This window comes from Sceloporus occidentalis, unplaced genomic scaffold, assembly GCF_023333645.1.
Source record: "Sceloporus occidentalis isolate IW3139 unplaced genomic scaffold, rSceOcc1.0.p SCAF_4, whole genome shotgun sequence".
NCBI lineage: Eukaryota > Metazoa > Chordata > Lepidosauria > Squamata > Phrynosomatidae > Sceloporus > Sceloporus occidentalis.
In genome coordinates this window covers 114,754,199-114,769,469 of record NW_028316984.1, presented here as the reverse complement: position 1 = coordinate 114,769,469, position 15,271 = coordinate 114,754,199, and the positions used below count along the sequence as shown (strand labels likewise).

General features: G+C 41.0%; 1 protein-coding gene across 3 annotated transcripts in view; it reads right to left on the bottom strand.

The window, feature by feature from the left end:
• LGR4 (leucine rich repeat containing G protein-coupled receptor 4) overlaps positions 1–15,271 on the bottom strand; it is a 154,881-nt gene that overhangs the window by 75,072 nt on the left and 64,538 nt on the right. For all 3 annotated transcript variants that reach the window (XM_089521321.1, XM_089521319.1, XM_089521322.1), the window contains exon 2: positions 4,506–4,577. In XM_089521321.1, the coding sequence (XP_089377447.1) occupies positions 4,506–4,577 (72 nt within the window). The remainder of the gene's footprint in view (positions 1–4,505; positions 4,578–15,271) is intronic.

Genomic DNA, 15,271 nt, shown 5'->3' with positions numbered 1-15,271 from the left:
GGACGAGCAACTAGATTTTGACCCTGACATGCTTTTTCATTTGCTTTGTATAGGAAAAATGACATTGTTTTTTAAAAGTAATGAACAACTTCTAAACCCTGCACTTTCTCCCACCCGTTTTAGATAGCAAAAGTACAGAAACACATCGGAAAGTCACAACAAAAATGCAAAATAAATAAATTAATAAATTAAAAACAGAATTTCTAAAGCCTACATGCAACATCTCTTCTAAAAATCGTATAATGTGCTGTCATTAGACCTTTCAATAAGATACTTTGGGTATTGTGCAATAAAATTCCAGCACATAACAAGTAAAGGTTCCTCCTTTTGTCTTCCCACCTCCTGGCACACCCTATCTTTACAGAAATTATACAAAGATTAACACCCACCTACCTTGATTTTATTGTTTCATTACTTATGGGAGAAGGGGAAAGATTAGTGGCATTAGAAAAGTTATTTTTCTGAAAGCATATTGAATAATCAGGAAGAGGAAGAAGCAGGTGTAATAACCAAAAATATTTATATTGAAATATTATTTATATGTAAAATAAAGCATGTAAGCTCACTTGTTACTGAGCAAAGACGATACTGGACTTGTTTTCTAATTATTATTAAAAATTAAATATATTATCATTGTTAACTCTGCAAATATACATGGCTCTTTGAACATTCATAGTGTTCAGACATATTTTTCAGCATATCACAACACCCCTTTTAGACAGAAGGGCCTTGTGTATAGCCATTTACCTAATGAGCATAACCCTCAGGTACTTGTTACATCATTCTACTAGTTACAACCTGTTTTTGGACCCAATTCAAAAGAGTAGTTATGACCTACAAAGTCTTATGTAGTGGATTATCTGAAAGGACTTTTTTTCTCCCAATTTATACCTTGTTGAGCTCTGAGACCTTTGCGGGAAGGTCTTCTCTCAGTCATGTCACTCACACATAGGGTTGCCATAACCCTCCTGCCGGCAGGACATTCTCGGTTTTTCACCACTAGGGGGCGTCCCTGCATGGTTTCCTCTTTGACTCCCGGCCCAAGTGTTGCCAATCTGGTGACTTTCACACCAAAATGGGTACTTTTCAGAGCCTTTGGTGTGATTTTGGTGGTTGGTTTTAATGGTAATTTTGAGAGTTGAAATAAGTTCCAATTATTTTTATTCAATTAGGGCTATGTTTTATTGCCATATTAACATTACAGGGACTTTTCAGGGATTTTGACTGAATATTTGGTGAGATATGGGGGGATTTGGTGAGTTTTGGCCAAACGTTTGGGGAATTATCTTCGAGGCTTGTTGGCAACAGGAGGTTGCCAGACTTAGGAAGAGGAGCTCCTCCTCTGTTTGGTCCCCAAGGCAGCAGGGGGGATAGGGCCATTTCCTTTGGCACCGAGGCGAGGATGATGATGATGATGAGGAGGAGGAGGAGGTGCGTGGCCATTTTCAATATTTATTTTGCCCCTGTGTATTTTTTCTAACTTTGACTGCCAGGGCTCAGTGCTCTGGAATACTGGTGTCTGTGAGGCATTTGGCCTTCTCTGTCAGAGAGCTCTGGTGCCACAATAAACTACAATTCCCAGGATTCCATAGCACTGAGCCCTGGCAGTCAAAGCAGTGTGTTTTGGACACAGATATCCTCCTTTTGTGAGTTAATGAATGAATCCAGTCCCTAGCCTTTCTATCTCTCTTACACACTGCAGGAGTAATAACCCACTTTGAGACTGCTTTAACTCAATGGTAGGGAATCCTGGGAATGCTAGTGTTTGGGAGACACTGAGACTTCTCTGTCAGAGAGGTCTCTGAGGCCACAATAGACTACAATTCCCAGGATTCCCCAGCACTGAGCAGTCTCAAACTGGACCATTTCCTCAGTGTGGATGCACCTGGGGAGGCATTCTGGGCACTGCAGTTCAACTACATTTGGAGGGTTATGGGACTCCCTGTCAGAGATAGCTCTGGGGCCACAGTGTACTACAATTCCCAGCATTCCCCAGCACTAACCCAGGACAGTTAAGTCACTCTCAAACTAGATTATTTCCTCAGTGTGGATGCAGCTTTGGTGAGGAACTCTGGGCATTTCAGTCCAGCATTGTTTTATTTCTGCAGTGTATTTTGGACCAGAGACAAGGTGACCAGGCATCCTCCTCCTTTTCCAGGACATGTCCTCTTCTGTCAAATTTCAAAATGTCCTCCATTTGGATCATGCCTAAGAAACATGTATTTATATTAACATTTTTAAAAAATCATCAATGTTTTTCGCGTGTCCTACATTTGAAAATGTTGTCCTACATTTGTCCTGGTTTGGAGGTCCTGGCTTATGGCAACCCTACACACACAGCAACATTTGAAGAGGACATGAGAGACAGCCTTCTTTGTATCTTCTTCCAGGCTGTGGAATTACCTTCTACAAGAAGGATGACTGGCCTCTTTCTGGTCTCTTTCTGTTGGCAGACAAAGACCTTTTTTAGTTTGGCTTTTGGTCATAAACTGCTTTTTGCAGAAGGGTTTCTAATGGAAAAGACCACACTTGAATTCGGAATCTCATAACCTGTATTTTCATATTGAGTGTACTAATTCAATCCTTTGTGCAATTTGTTAAAAATGACTTCTGATAATCAGGAGCAGCTGCAACCCAGATTTATGATGTTTGTATTGAAATGATATACTATGGTATTGTCCATTATTCTGAACCACCTTGTTGTGCTATTTACAAAAGACTCTACATCTCACATCTGTCTTACTGGAATGTTATGTTTGAACACATATTTTCAAGGAACTGCAGTTACTTCCCTTTAGGTTCAACTTAGTATTGTCACTAGTGCATCAGCTAGTACTAACAATGAATGGTAATCTAGCATTTGCACAGTTATATGTGATAAATAGGAAACATGTCTGGGCAACAAGAATGGAAAGCTTTTGAAAACGATTTTCCCTACACCCCTTTACAGCCAATAAATTACAAAATTATTAACACAGGAATGTGTCAGAAGATTAGTTAATTAAAATGTGGTTGATCTCACCTATTGGTTAATTTGGAAGATCCCATTAGGGGGAAAGTTGCCAGTTCCCCACAACTGTTAACTTAAGAAGCACCGATCTAGACAACCACTTATCTCCCCAACCCTGGCTGCATTACTGCCAAGATTTCTGGAGGAAGCCTCGTATCGGGGAGGAGGAAGGATGCAGCAATAGCTGCTAGCCAAATCTCAAAATACCTATTATTTGTTTGTTTATTTATTTATTTATTTTCAATACTTCCCCAGAAGAGCCACACTATTCCTTTCTTTTTCCATGTGCTTTTATGAACTTGTGTGTGGTAGGCTCTGTGCTGAGCCATTCCACCAACAACTAGGCTCCACTCCCTAGCTCTAATAATAATAATAATAATAATAATAATTTATATTCTGCTTTTTCGCAGAAGAATCAAAGCGGATTACAACAGTATAAGAATAAAACATTGTACAGTTACAAATTACAGTTAAGAACAATCCCATATCCCACCCGCCCCCAAGCATAAAAAAACCATTAATCAAAACCTTAAAAAGAGATTAAACAACAAGAAAGAGTAAAACATTCAAATGCGAATTCACTAAAATTGTGGGTAGATTTGGGCAAAAAAGTGTCTTCATCGGGGGGGGGGGGGAACGGGATGGGGCTGATGACATCAGTAAGGGGAGGCTAGTCTAGCAAGACTTATCTACTCCTGGGTTATTCATCCCAGATCCCATTCCAGTACTATTGTTTTTTTTATTGCAAGGGCTGCTAACACCAATCATTATCCTGCCTTTACTGACTCTACCAAGACTTAATTTCCACGTTAAAAATCAGATGGGAAGTTTCATCTCAAAAAGTGGAAAACACAACTCAATAGCACAAGGTATTCTACCTCCTCCTCCTCCTCCTACATGCTTGTTTTGTCCATGTGAAGTTCACAATTCCCAAATCTTGGCTGTGTCCAGCAACAGATGTGTGTGAACATGAATGTGAGGAAGAAACACTTCCAAGTGTGGAACATTTAAGGAACCAAGATACCTGGTGATCTCTAAAGAAGGCCTCATGCTCACATGGTGAGAGGAGAAGCAAGAAAATATATTTTCCCATGAAGCCTTGCCTTCTCTCTCAGAACGTCCTGACCTCTCTCCTCCGCCCCAAACAAAGCTGATGGGAAGCACAGTACTGAAACACATTTTATAGAACCTATGAATTCAGTCTACCACAGTTCCACTTAGTTGTAATTGCATGGCCCCTGTGTTATCTCTGGATAACACCATAATTAGACTATGTCATCACTGCACAATCACAATTAAAATAATTACTATTAAACAAGATCCTATGCAGCTGGCAACTTGACTTTGAAGCGAATGTAAGTTTTTTTAAAAACCAGTAAGTACAATGCCTTCTTTGTTCACAGTACATTCTCACACCATTATTTGTTTTACATGCATATTTTCAACCTTCATTCACTCTTTGCATTATAAAAAGCTCTTAAGATTTAATACTTACAACTCTTCAAGGTAAGGGAAATTCTTGAATGCATCCTCTGGTAATCTTGTTATATTGTTCATACTGATATCCCTAAAACATGGGAAAGAAATGAAAATGTAGTTGTATGAGAAGAATATATTGATCAAATAAGTTTGCTATTATATCTAGAAGAGAACTCTGAAAAAGTTACCTGCTGTGATACTGGAAAAGGTTACCCAATAAAAATAATTTACATAGTTTGTTTTTATAAACCTGCCTGTTTTAGCACTTCAATATGAAAAATGCTTCAAGTTAAATTAGTATATCACACTAATTTTAAAAAAATCTATTTTAAATTTGTATTATAAACTATCTGTAATAAGAATTAAGATGATATTAGATACTACCCATACAGCAGTATCTACTATATGAATATAAACATACAGGGATGTAGCCAAGGGGGGGGGGGCGGTTCTTGGGGTCCAGACCCCCCCTTCCATTAGAAAAATGAATGGTGTGTGCTGCTGCGCCGCCGCGCCCAAGCCCCATTATAATGGTGGCACTTAGTCTGGACCCCCCCCCTCCTAAAATCCTGGCTACGTCCCTGAAACATACATACTAAAATGTCAATCCAGCTTCAAGTCCTAGTTACAGCAGACCCAATGAATCAGTTCTTGAATTATTAAAGGTTTGTATGAATCCTATTGATTCACTGGGTCTACTTTATTTGGGATTGTAATTAGGATATAGTGAACTCATTTTTAGAAACCCAGTCTTTATGAAGTAAAAATAGCATAATCTACATACAAAATAAATGTTATCAACTGGACCATGGTATGAAGAAGTTTAAAACAAAACAAAACAAAAAACCCAAATGTAAGAAACAGCCTTATGGAAGGAAAGCAAATCCATTAAGAGAGTGGGCTTGGAATGTTGACTGGCTACTGAGAATGGAAGAAGGAAGAGTACAGAATATAATTCATTACATTAGAAAAGAACATGGCTGGCTAGAACTCTGCACAGAAACATTTCATGGTGAAACATTTTTCTGTCCCATTTGCATTTATTATTTCTCAGAAAATCGGGCATCATACAAACAAATTAAAGTCTGAAATGTTTGTTCCTCAGATGCTGCTGCAGCAGACAAAAAGGAACTGAGGCAGGAAGCAAGCTAACAGGCTACTCAGAGAGTGGGCAGGGCTAGCACCAAAACACGTATGTAATAACTCTAGAAGTCTCCGAAGATGCACTGTGCAGGTGCAGGATAACTCAATTGTGTGATTCACAGAGACCACGAAAAAGAAAAGAAAGAAAGTTGAGATCTGATTGTAACATAGAGCACAAGGAGACGAGTGAGCCCCGACTGGCACAGGACCAAGGCAACCGGCCACCACGGTCCCAAAGGCTGGTTGCTGCTGCAGTCCAGAACAGTATGCCTGCAAGGACCTGGTTTTTTTTCTGCTTGTTTTGCAGCCAGGTTTGGGCTGCCATAGCCTGCCTCAGCGCAGCTTCCGGCCAATCTGGGGGCATGCTTCATCTGCACGCTACACCCCTGAAGCAGCCCAAAGCTGGTGTTTTTTACCCATCAGTTTCAGGCTATAAATACTTATAATGTCAATAGGCTGGGGTCAACCATCTTATCTACAGAGTAGCTTTTCCTGTCAAGTGGTAACTATTATCCTGTCAATTGATAAGAAAGTTTGCCACACACAAGATGCAAAGAATGAATAGAGAAATTGTTTTGATGCTTCTCAATTGTGTAATTCTCAGCCAGAGTTCCCTATATAGATGTCTAAATGGGTTTTCTGTGCTTTCACAGAGCTACACCATACCTGTGTTCCTTGGTCAGTAATCATGAAAAATGTGTACACAAGCTCTAGCATACTACTGTAGCACTCTTGTAGTAATAGTCGTTGTTTTCTTTTTAAAATGTATGTGACCACCCAACACTCAGGCATTCATAGCATAGCTTCTTTTTTTTCTTTTTAGCAAAGTATATAAATGCATGCATTCAGACCTGATAAAATAAAACCCCTTAGGCAAGTGAAGCTTCTGGGACAGCTGACAAGAATAGCAGAAACATGCCTCAGCTCTACCACAGTCATACTTCCTGCAAAATGTATGTAAAAGTCCCCAAGGTAATAGTTTTAAGCCGATTTCAATTTTAGTCCATGAACAAACTTAGACAAGTGCTTACATGATAGGTATGCAAAGCAATTTGTTTGTTTCCTCTTACAGCATGCTTAACTTCGCAGAGTATTTTTCCTTACGTGCATCATTACTAATTGTTCCATAATATTTATTTGTGGGGGTGAATAGCCTCTGGAAAATAAAACTTTTTTTCTTTCCTTAACTTTAATCTCAAAAAATAAGAACAGAAGTTTGTAGAATCAAACTCCACTACAGTAAAAGTCTGTAAGAGGACATGTTCAGTTGGTGTCACTTGATGCAGTAACACACAGTGTCACCCCCAATTGACCTCCTCCCATACCACGCCATACCGAATCCTTACTAATGCGGGGGGGGGGGGGGTGTACTAATATTATTCATACATTGTAATTCCCATATATGACTAAATGAAATGATAACAGTTGTGAGATAAAACAACTAGCAATATTAAAATTATACCTTTAAATTACAATATCATACACACAGCCTAAGTGTATTTACATGTATTTTTATGTGGGTAAAGTGAAAACTTGGTAGGATTTGATGTTTTTAAAGAAATTTTTAAAAAGAATTAAAAATTAAAAATTTTAAATTTTAATTTTAAAAAATTAAAATTTTCTTAAAACCTGGGGCCTCTCCTTTCTTCTCCCACTGAGCCTTGTCCCACTCACATAATCTCTTCCATGTTTTAAAGAGACATAGGCAAATGCCACAGTCAATTTTTGACAGAAGACAGATGTTTAGGAAGCAGTGGTGTCACTCCCACTTAGGTTGTCACCTGATGTGTTCTGCACCCCCTACTGGACATGTTACAAATTATCAACTTAGAAAGTAATTATGAATAACTTCAAAAAAATTGCAAGGAGCTTCTAATTACATAGGGCGAGCACATATATTAAGCTGTCTGGACCAAATAAATGCACTGTAGTTCATGACCAGAAGTTTCCCATTAATGCCTTTGTTAATGGTATCCCCCCCAATTAAGTATAAAGGTATTAAAATTGTATAACAGATATTGACCTATTGTTTGTTTGCTTTTTTCTCTCAGTCTACTCTGCCAACAATTTCTTTGTGCTAAACAGACTTTTTTTGAGGGTGTTGTAACACTAAGATTAGAGAACTTCATGAATTGTAATGAATAGGAGATACAGTATTTTATTTTCCTTTCGCCAGCAAATAAACGTTTTTATTCAGGCAGACTTTTTAAACTCATGACAAGATGGTTTTTATATGGGTGCATGTGTTTTAGTTATATTTTTTATGGTTTTTTTAATACTGTTTTAAGTGGAACATTTTCATTGTTTTAAAAATTTTATTGTAAAGTTTTAAAAGTGTTTTTATCTTGTGAGCCAAATTGGGTCCCTTTCTGGGTGAAAGGCATCATAAAAATGAAATGAAATAAAAATAATAATATTTACTAAACACTGGAAAATAGCAAACTGTGAAAGTGGCAAATTTGGCACTATTTTGATACAAGAACAAACAGCTTGGAGAGTCTAGTGGGTTTTTCAAAAATTGATTGTTTTGGTTATCTCTGTTTAAAACAGGCCAAACACAAGCATTCTAGACTAGGTGCATAGCTCAGGGAGAGGAAGAAAATGACTTACTGCAGAAACTATCTGGTTCTCCAGATGTTGTTGAACCACAAGCCCCAGCAGCCCTGATCAGCATAGTCAATGTTTCAAGTTGCCTTCCAGCATAATCTGTTGTATGATACCCATCCCACTACAGAGTATATAAAGTATCAGACAGATAAAATCTCAATTGACTTCAACACAGATCACAACTCATTTCCTTCTTCAACTTCCACATTTCTTCATTTACCATAAATCTACAATTTAATTCAGCCAGGTCACGTTGTTTCCACAAGCAAGTGGCCTTATAAGCCCCTTGCAGTTTTCAAATAAATATGCATTAATTAAACTAGGCAAAAGAAAATATGGAGGTCTTTTAAGAATCACAAAGAAATAGGTGTATGTGAAAGACATATTGATGCTTTTCAGCAGACTCTCTCTCTCTCTCTCTCTCTCTCATACTCATACACATGCACACAAACTCAAAGTTGAAAACATCATTTTATGATCTGAGCTCTAAGAAAAAAGTTTTACATATAGCTCAAAAGAGCACTTTTAAATCCCCACAGTACTTTATGTCTTACACAGGAACCACTTCATTCATGACTGGAATGTAGAGTGAATGCAAAAGAAACAGCTCTTTCACAGTAACAGAACTGTTTAGGAGGAGCATTGTAAAAAGGCATTTTTGTCAGTGAATACCACCATGAAAATTAAGTAACATATTTCAAAGCTGTTACATTCTCATATTGATATAAGTCTACACACACACACATATGAGATAGACACACAGCACAGGGAAGGGAGAACCAATTGTAAACTCTTCAAGAGAACAGAAAACATAGTAATTATGTGTGTGTATATGTGTGTGCATTTGTAACACCACAAAGAATGTACTATATTTAGCCACACTGAATAACTGACAGGAATATTTAGACTGGCAAAATAGAAAGGAACTGCTTTGGCATATGGGAGGATTTTGCAACAAGCTCTGAAACATATGGGAATGCGATACAGAGGAGATGATGCTGAAGGCTGAAGTGGAACATGCAAGGTGAATGGGGAAGTAGTGTTTGCATGCACCTCTCCTTATATGCAGACAAATACTTCATTTATTTTCTGTTCTTATATACAGCTTTTCTGCCAAGGCATTATTTGCCTTGCTATGTCTTGGTCCCCTCACAAGGTAGGAGGAGCTAGAGATACCTGAATGCATCTCACCTGCTACAGATAGGAGCATTTTCTGTTAGTGCAAAACCACCACTGCACAGCCCAGTAAGAAATGCCACTGATGACAATGCATAGCACATTGCCAATGAATAATCATGAGCCATTCTTCCAGATAGCTTCCCATGTTAAAACCACATCCATAGAGACAATTGGCTACCCTCCCCAATGTTACAGGATGAAATCCTGGCTTTTGTTCTAAAACATCCTTGGCTGGAAGAGATGGTAATAACAAAAAACGTGCATCACTTTAACTTAAGCGAGTACCTTTTGATATGAAATTAGGAAGCAATAGCCCCGGTCCTGCCGCCGCCGCCGCCGCCTCCTCCTCCACCTGAGCCACGCGACCGTGCTGCCCTCCTCCTCCTCCACCGCGTGGAGGAGGAAGAGGATGGCTGCGCGGCCTGGGGCAGAGGAGGCAAAGGGGGAAGCCCCGCGCCACCCTCCCCGCGAGGACCACCTCCTTCTCCTCTGCCTCCTCCGCCCCACCCCCAGGCCGCGTGGTGCATGGAGGAGGGGGTAGGAGGAAGAGGAGGAGGGGGAGGAGAAGAAAGAAGAGGAGGAAGAGGAGGGGAAGCAGAAGGAGGAGGAAGAGGAGGAGGAGGGGCAGCAGGAGGAGGAGGAGGAAGGAAGTGGTGGTGAGTGGCCAGAGGCCTCAAAGTTTTTTAAAATTTTATTTTGGGTGCTTTTAATGCTAACAAGTCTCCCTTGGTTTGACAATGATAGTGTGATGATGATGATGATAATATAATGAGAGTCAGCTTGAGAGGCATGCAGGCACTGTTTCTTAGTGTCACCTTCCAAAGTGTGTTTTGGGTGCTTTTAATGCTAACAAGTCTCCCTTGTTTTGACAGTGATAGTGTGGTGATGATGATGATGATGATGATGATGATGATGATGATGATATGAGTCAGCTTGAGAGGCATGCAGGCACTGTTTCGTAAGCCGAGAGAGTGTCACCTTCCAAAGTGTGTTTTGGGTGCTCTTAAGGCTAACACGTCTCCCTTGTTTTGATAGTGATAGTGTGATGATGATGATGATGATGATGATGATATCAATCAGCTTGAGAAGCATGCACGCACTGTTTCTGAAGCCAAGAGAGTGTGACTTTCCAAAGTGCCTTTTCGGTGTGTTTTGGTTCTTTAATGGTGATATTGATATCAGAAAGCCTCTGAGGCAAGGACAATGTAAATTGCTGTGATTTTTACAAACTCATGCGCAGTGAGGAAAAACCACAGTCCCTTGACCAAGTACACACTTCTGAGAAGTACACTTGCTGCAAGAACTGTGAAACCACCTTGATATGTTCAATATGCATAGCCATGTGAACCCATGTTCAGTGTGAAACCCAAAGAGTTTGGTTATGCAATAAGCCTCTAAAATATGCAAGAGGCCATCTTAAGTAAAGCCATGTTCAATGCTCAAATGTGCTGTTTGGAATGGGGGGAGGGCGGTTGGCCAGAAAGGGAAGCACATTTCTGCCATCTGTCTAGGAATAATGCCCAAATGTCCTCCATTTTGATCATGCCTAAGAAACATGCATTTATATTAACATTTTTTAAAAAATCATCAAATTTTTTCTCATGTCCTCCATTTTTTAAAAATGTGTCCTACATTTGAAAATGTTGTCCTATATTACTTAATTATTTATTCCCCCCCTGGTTGTCTGGGGGACACCAACCCGGCCCCCGGCTCAAAAAGGTTGCCTACCCCTGCAATAGCCTGAATCCTGGTGGCACTTCAATGAAAATATTGAATCAGTGTAATACCGTATATACTCAACTATAAGTCGACCTCATATATAAGTCGAGGTCAATTTTGGGGGCTAAAAATGTGGATTTTTACATGACCCATGGATAGGTCGAGGGTCAGACTTAAGGAGGCAGCCCAGCTGGGGAGAAGCTGCTGGTCGTCAACCGCCATTCCCAGCCTCTCCCTAGCTGGGCTGTCCTTTGCAAAGGAAGCCTCTCTGGGGAGAAACTGCAGAGTCATCGGTCGCCCTACCCAGCCTCTCTCCAGCTGGACTGCCCTTTGCAAAGGAAGCCTTGCTGGGGAGAAACTTCAGGGCGACCAATAGCCCTTCCCAGCCTCTCCCCTTGTGGAGGAAGCCCCGCTGGGGAGAGGCTTGATCAATACCGTATTGCCCCGTGTATACGTCTATCCAGGATTTTGGAAGGCATTTTGGGGCGAAAATTTCTTGACTTATAGTCGAGTATATACGGTATATGCTTGACTTACTATTCAACAACTGATTTACTAGGACAGTGATAGTGAACCTTTTAGAGACCAAGGAAGGGAGAGGAAAACAGTGGATGTGAACAACTGGCTCTGCAGATGGTGCCGCCGAGAACGATTTGGATTCTTCAATCATGGGCTGCGGTTCCATGAGGAGGGACTTCTTGCAATGGACGGGTTGCATCTCACGCCAGTTGGAAGAAATGTTTTTGCCAACAGTCTCAAGAACTTGATTAGGAGGGCTTTAAACTGAGTTCCGTGGGGAAGGGAGACAATATTAAGGAAGGCGAAAGGGCTGGAGAAAATAGTCAAACAGACATAGAGGAAACAAGAAAAAAAGTGCAAGGACCTAACAGTGGGATGCAAAAAAACTTGCACAGGCAGCAAGTAAAAGGGACCCATGGTCTGCAATATCTCTACACTAATGCATGGGAAGAGCATGGGAAATAAGCAAGATGAACTCGAACTCCAACAAAGCAAATATGATATAACAGGCATCACTGAAACCTGGTGGGATGAGTCTCATGATTGGAATGTGGAAATACAGGGGTATAACCTTTTCAAGAGAAATAGGCCAAACAGGAAAGGAGGAGGAATAGCACTATATGTCAGAGATATTTACACCAGTGAAGAGATCCAGGACATCAATCATGGAAGCCAGGTGGAGAGCATCTGGATAAGAATCAAAGGGGAGGGAAACAACAGGGATGTTATGGTGGGAGTCTACCACAGACCCCCCAGTCAGACGGAGGAATTGGATTATGTCTTTCTAGAATAGATGACTACACACTCAGAAAGGAGAGATGTAGTAGTGATGGGCGACTTCAACTACCCTGATATTTGCTGGAAGTCAAACTCAGCCAAATCCACAAGGTCTAGCAAATTCCTCACTTGCCTGGAAGACAATTTCATGGTCCAAAAGGTGGAAGAGGCAACAAGGGGATCAGCTATTTTAGATCTGATCCTAACCAACAAGGATGACTTGGTTAATGGGGTGCAAGTGGTGGGATCCTTAGGTGGGAGTGACCATGTTCTCCTAGAGTTTGTTATACAATGGAAAGGAGAAGCCAGGCATAGTCAGACATGCATTCTAGACTTTAGGAGAGCGGATTTCAGTAAACTTAGAGAAGTATTGAGGATGATCCCGTGGTCAGAAATACTAAAACATAAGGGAGTTCAGGATGGATGGGACTTTCTCAAAAGGGAGATACTGAAAGCACAATTTCAAACAGTTCCAGTGAGAAAGAAAAATGAGAGATGTCTCAAGAAACCAGGATGGATGACTAAGGAACTTTCAACCGAGCTAAGTTTTAAACAGAGCATGTATAAGAAATGGAAAAAGGGGGAAATCACGAAAAAACAATTCAAAGAAATAGCAGGCATGTGTAGGGGTAAAGTCAGAAAAGCTAAAGCACAGAATGAACTCAGGCTTGCTAGAGAGGTAAAAAAAGAATAAAAAGGGCTTTTTGGGATATGTCCGCAGCAAAAGGGAGAAGAAGGAAATGGTAGGGCCACTGCGTGGAGAAGATGGCAAAATGCTAACAGTGGACATAGAAAAGGCAGAATTACTCATCACCTTCTTTGCCTCAGTCTTTTCAGAAAAGGAAAAGGATGCTCAACCTGAGGATAATGGAGCAGAGGACAGATTAGGGGAATTTCAGCACAGAATAAGTAAAGAGATAGTAGAGAAATACCTTGTTAATCTAAATGAATTAAAGGTCCGTTACAAACGGGCACCCTAGCACAGACTCAGTAAAGGCCCATTACAAACGGGCACCCCTAACCCTAGTACGGACTGAGTCTGTACGAAATGGCGGCAGCCATTTCACACGGCCGCCGCCATCTTGACGTAGAGGACGCGCTGCGTCCGCACATCGCACCTTAGAAATGACGCTGCGAGTGCACACTTTGGCACTTGCGGTGTCTCTTCTGGGGCGCAGGAAGGAGCGCGCGTCTGGGAACCGCACCATTTGGTAGCAGAGGATCCCAACAATTATCATCCAGTTAATACCAGGATGTAATAATACATCAATACCAGGAAAGATTCTAGAGCAGATCATTAAACAGAGTCTGTGAACATCTAGAAGGCAATGCCATAATCAGAAAAAGTCAACATGGGTTTCAGAGAAACAAGTCATGCCAGACAAATCTAATCTCTTTCTTTGATAAAATTACTTGCTTGGTAGATGAAGGGAATGCTGTCGATATAGTATATCTTGATTTCAGTAAGGTCTTTGACAAGGTTTCCCATGACATTCTTGCAAACAAGCTTGTAAAATGTGGGCTAGACAAAGTAACTGTTACATGGATTTGTAACTGGTTGACCGGCCTAACCCAAAGGGTGCTCAACAATGGCTCCTTTTCATCCTGGAGAGAAGTGACCAGTGGGGTCCCACAGGGCTCTGTCCTGGGCCCAGTGTTATTCAATATCTTTATCAGTGACCTGGATGACAGAACTGGGAGCATACTTATCAAATTTGCAGATGACACCAAATTAGGAGGTACACTGGTACCCCGGGATACGAAAGAACCGGGTTACGAATTTTTCGGGATACGAAAAATGCGGCTTGGAAAAAGCTGTCCCGGGTTGCGAAAGATTCTTCGGGTTACGCAATCCTTTTCGGCGCGAAATTCAAAAAATGCAAACTGCAGCGATAGGCTTTCCAGGGATTTAAAGGGCTAACGGCTAACCCAGGGGGCTGGGTTAGGCGCGATTTTTGAATTTCGTTAGCAGCAGTGATTGGCTTGAGAAATCAAGCCAATCAATTGCATTGGCTAACGAAATTGGGGGGGGTGGCTTGCCTTGCGAAATAAAAGCCGGCTTCCATTGATCGGCTCCTTTGTCTGGCCCTGTGGACTGTGTGAGGAAGAGTTGATATTTGAGCTCTGACTCTTGGGTTCACTTGCGGTTCGGACTTTTCCTGGCTTTGGACTTTTGCTGCCTTTGCCAGGTGTATCTTCGGATCAAGACCGGCATCGGGAATTTCTCTACCGGTAGGTTGATGAATTTTTACCTTCTTCTTGTGGGGTGGGTTGGGCTGAGACAGTGTGACCATGCTTTTGCTCTGGGGTGCTGGGGTGCTGTTAATTTTTTTTAATTTTTTTAAATTTTTTTTTAATTTTTTTTTTATTTTTATTTTTTTTATTTTTATTTTTTTGGTGTTTTCAAAGTGTGGATTGTGGGTTTTGCTACTGGCATGTTCAGATTTGTGGATGATGGGCTAGAGCTGCTGGGTTGCATTTTTGGGGGTTTTTTGCTGTTTGGGTAACATGCTCTGATGTGTGGATGATGGGTTAGAGCTGCTGGGTTGCTTTTTTTGGGGTTTCTTGCTGTTTGGGTAACATGCTCTGATGTGTGGATGATGGGCTAGAGCTGCTGGGTTGCTTTTTTTGGGGTTTCTTGCTGTTAGTGTGGCATGCTCTGATGTGTGGATGATGGGCTAGAGCTGCTGGGTTGCATTTTTGGGGGTTTTTTGCTGTTTGGGTAACATGCTCTGATGTGTGGATGATGGGCTAGAGCTGCTGGGTTGCTTTTTTTGGGGTTTCTTGCTGTTTGGGTAACATGCTCTGATGTGTGGATGATGGGCTAGAGCTGCTGGG